The sequence below is a fragment of the Solanum verrucosum genome, unplaced genomic scaffold (assembly GCF_900185275.1).
Source record: "Solanum verrucosum unplaced genomic scaffold, falcon-dt-bn FXZP01000117.1, whole genome shotgun sequence".
Lineage (NCBI taxonomy): Eukaryota > Viridiplantae > Streptophyta > Magnoliopsida > Solanales > Solanaceae > Solanum > Solanum verrucosum.
In genome coordinates this window covers 1,424,650-1,429,271 of record NW_026020014.1, presented here as the reverse complement: position 1 = coordinate 1,429,271, position 4,622 = coordinate 1,424,650, and the positions used below count along the sequence as shown (strand labels likewise).

Here is a 4,622-nt window from a genome sequence, read left to right as displayed (position 1 = left end):
TTGCTATAACAATTTTATTTGTGTACAAATAAGTTTTTTAGTTTATGAATTGGTAATCATAATTTATTTATTTTTTACTTAAATGTTTTTAATTGTCTGAATTTTTAATACAATTACAAAATTTGAGTCAAAATTACTAAATCTTTGATTCCATAACTATCATAATAACTCCTCTAATTAATTACACCGATATAAAAAAAATCATCACACTGTAAGTATCCGTTTCAATATTTTTATCTTTCTTTCCTTTTTTGACAACTCTTCAATTTCAAGTTTTCATGTGATATGTAACATAATGCTAAAGGATTAAAGAAAATTTTGGTATATTTTATGTATCCTTATTTATAACTACAAGATTAAAAAGTTGTTTTTTTATTTTCTTAAATTTCATGTCAAATTAAATCAAACAAACAATTAAAATAAAGAAAGTAGTGAATTTTTAATACAGACTATAATAATATTGACTCAAAATGAATTTGTCAAAACCATTATAACTTCACGCCTAATTAATTACATCGATAATATAAAAAATTCTTTACACTATCGATATATGATACTAATAAAATCCAAAAAAATAGTGTACTGTAGTACTCATCAGTTCTCATGAGCATCTATTATATAAGACATTGAGTCCCTCCACTTCTCTTTCCACACAAACTCAATGTATTTAAAAAATTTGTTATCTATTTGTAGAATCTGTTTGTAATTAATTTGTGTTTGTTTATATATAAGAAATGGGGCATCATACATGTTGTAACAAACAAAAAGTGAAGAGAGGGCTATGGTCTCCTGAAGAAGATGAAAAACTTATTAACTACATTACTAATTATGGTCATGCTTGTTGGAGCTCTGTTCCTAAGCTTGCAGGTTTTATTCTCTTCTTATTTTTTTTATTTTCGGGTTTCCTTGCATCATAACGTTGAATAAATCAACGTCGTGATGCAAAGATTGACCGGGTAGTCCACTTATATCGTAAGATAATTAGTATGCCTATCTTTGAGTCAATTTTTTAGAGCTACTATGATATTCATCTTCTTTTTCCATTCAATTGAGTATTTTTTACACGAAACAACAAAGAATTACTAGAATTTTTATATATATCGATCCACAATTAATTTCATAATTCAATTTCAAAGAATGAACTCATCAAGTTTATATCTTGAGTTCACCTCGTTTTTTCCACCATTAGTATAGTTTGTGAACATGCCCATGTGGAGCAAACATCTTCTTTTCTTTTTTTTTTTCTTATACTCACATTTTTTAAATTAAATTTATATCTTGAATTCGTTTCAACGGCATAGGGCTTCAAAGATGTGGGAAGAGCTGCAGATTGAGGTGGATAAATTATCTAAGACCAGATTTGAAACGTGGGAGTTTCTCCCCTCAAGAAGCAGCACTTATCATTGAGCTCCATGGCATTCTTGGCAACAGGTAACTAATATATACAATGTAATTTTTCAATGAAAGGATGTCAATTGATTTTTCTAGAACAAAAAATAGCTTTTGAAAGAATATTTTGTGTAATTTTTTGACGAAAAGATCCATGTTTGTATTATTTTCATGCAAAAGAGACATTTTGTTTTGTTTCACAGGTGGGCACAAATAGCAAAGCATTTACCTGGAAGAACAGACAACGAAGTGAAGAATTTTTGGAATTCAAGCATCAAGAAGAAGCTCCATCTTTCTCATGGAATCCTCCCTGATCTCTCCATCATCTTTCCTAATTATAATAATCTCATGACTAATCCAAACCCTAATCCCTCTTTTGATAATTTCTACTCATTCAACCCCAATGTTCCTATTACTAATAGTTTCATGTCAAGTATAAATTCTCCCCTAATTCTTGACCAAATGAACAACATTAATCATAATGGGGATTTGAATTTAACTAATCAAGTATTGCCTAATTCCCTTCCTAATTTGTCATTTGACTCAATTTCAAATGATCCTACATGGTTTAATTTCAATTATCCTAATCATCTTCAACATGATCTTGAATATAGCCCTAGTGTTATTAAACAAGACAACTCCATTAATTCCATACTCACCTCCAACATTTCATTGAATTGCACTAATGGGGAGAATTTCATGGATTCAACAAACGCGGCTATCAAAATTCATCAAGATTTAATGATGGTATGTATACTATTCATCTAACAGTTTAAGTTGTTAGAGAGTATACTTTTACTAAATTATGTTTTCAACATGTCTAGTCACATTTAAATCTTGCTCTGATACCATGTCAGTTGTGACCATCTTATAATATTCAACGCTTTTGCTTATTTAATTATATCTTCAACAGACACCTTCGTTGTTGCCTAAGCTTTCTGAAATTATAAAGGAGAACGAAGATGGCATTCTAGAATCAACTCCAATTGTGTCACAACATGACTCCATGGTGGTCAATAGTACTCTCCCATGTACTTTCCCAACTAGTTATATTATGAATCCACATAATAATGTGCATAGAGTCGTCAGTGAAATTGAGCTAATGGAATCCTTTCACATGTCATCATCATAGCATCGTCAAAATCATCAAATTCATCGTCATTGTCAGCACTTTCATGCAGTCAATTTATGATGAACCCTAGAACTTGGGATTGATCATAGAGACATGTTGGCTTTTGTGATGAAAATGGTCATGAAAAAGATGGTAAGCTTTTTATTTTCTAAGGGAGTTTTTATGATGAAGGAAGTTTCATATTATTATTAATGTGCAGTTATCATTTTAATTTGCATAGTTAAATTGAGAACTTTTGTTACATTTATGTTAATTTATGCAGTTTTTTTTTTGTTCCCTCCCGTGAAGTACTAGTCTTTGTATTGTAACAATAAATACTTATGATATCAATATTATAAGTAGTTACTTAATTTCATGTGTTCGAACAATTTGTTTTTACTTGTAAATCAATGACAGATTAAAAAAAAAAATGCATCATATAAATTGAACAAAAGAAAACAATAGAGAGAGAAAAAAAAATACAGATTATCTATTATAACAAATAAAAGACACTATGTAAAATTTCTTTACATAACTAGTATATATAAGAAAAGATTAAAAGGGAATAAAACCTAAACTAGAATATTCTCTCACTTTAACAAAGTTTCATATAAGAAAATAGTTGTAGGTGATTTTAGTTGGGACAGTAGCAAGTTCCAATTTAAGTAATTGTGTGGCTAAAATTTTGCTCTTCCGTTTTATATTAATTGTCATATTTTTCTTTTATACATATATATCCTCGAAGAAATCATTAATAAAAACTGATTTTTACTAATATAGTTTACTTTCAAAAATAATTAATTTTAAAGATAATTTTTTTAAAAAAAATAGCTCTTTCTTAATTTTATAAATTGACAAGTATTCTAGGATGGACAATTTGAGTAATATTGTCAAATACTATGAAAAAGGAAGAAGTAAATAATTTTCCTAATCTCTGATAGTCAAAATACTGAATTGAAAAGTTAATTTAGACCCAAGCTATTTGCAGATATTAAGGGGACCATTGTTCATATTGGGAAATTTTTTATATTCCCATTAATATTTTAATTTCTAGTCTTTTCGTTTCTTTTTTTCTCAACGTAAATCTCTAATTTCTACATTTGTTAATTATTCCTTTTCACATCTTAATTAAGAATATATGTCAGTCAATGAATCAAAGTTTTTATTATTAATTGTCGTAGTGTTTGGTCCAGAAGAACTTTTTTTTTTTTAATTTTCATTTTCCTTCTCCAAAAGAAGTTTAAAAAAAACAAAGAAATTATGTTTGGTAGTTTTATAAAGAACAAAAATTCATGGAAAATTATTATCAATTTTGGAAAAAAAATTCCTATGTTTTCCACAGTAGATGTAATGTTTGTTCTACTAGGTGTCAACATCCTATAAATTTCCTAATCAAATTTGACCACACTACATTTTATTATTATTATATGCTAATTAATTAGAAGATCAAGCAAATCTGTCTTATAATCTGCTCTCAAAAGAATGACATATTGTTTTATTAATTTGAAAACTCTTTAAATTTAATCTTCTCATTTTATAACCGAATGTTATTAGCCACGAAAATGTTATGAAATATTTAATACTACATGTTCTAAGGAAATTTTTGATATATGTCAAAAGTCTTTATCGATATTTTTAGAATCAGTACTCAGTCAAATGCCATCGTATAAAAGTAGGAAAGTACGTGAACAATTTTAGTCCATCGAGTTTTTGGCGTTGAAAGTTGTAAAAAGATAAATCTGCTGATAAGTGCATATAATTGTGTAAAAGGACGTTATCTTTTGAAATCGTATACATTACTATATTGTATTGGGTTGACTCCTCAAACATAAAAGTACTATACATACAATTCAGAAAATATAATGATGGAATTTGTACCTTTGATTTTTTAGTCCTTCCACAATCCTAGTGCAGATTTGAATTGTTTTACCTTAGACTCGAAAACAACTTCTTTACCTTATCAAAATAGAAGTAAAGTCTTCGTATACACTATCTCTTCATTTATTGAAATGTGTTGGCTTGCTTAATGAAAAGAATATATATAAGCCTATGAGTTGGAACTTAAAAATATTGCTCTTATAAAGTTAACACATGTTATGAAGTTGCTACTAATTGTTTGATA

General features: G+C 28.0%; 1 protein-coding gene across 1 annotated transcript; it reads left to right on the top strand.

The window, feature by feature from the left end:
• Positions 1–732: 732 nt before the first annotated feature.
• Positions 733–2,679, top strand: LOC125820730 (transcription factor MYB26-like). Its single transcript, XM_049500153.1, is given in 5 exon segments — positions 733–867; positions 1,302–1,431; positions 1,593–2,136; positions 2,303–2,518; positions 2,521–2,679. Coding segments are annotated over 5 exon segments (1,107 nt in total). The 5' UTR covers positions 733–734; the 3' UTR covers positions 2,605–2,679.
• Positions 2,680–4,622: the final 1,943 nt, after the last annotated feature.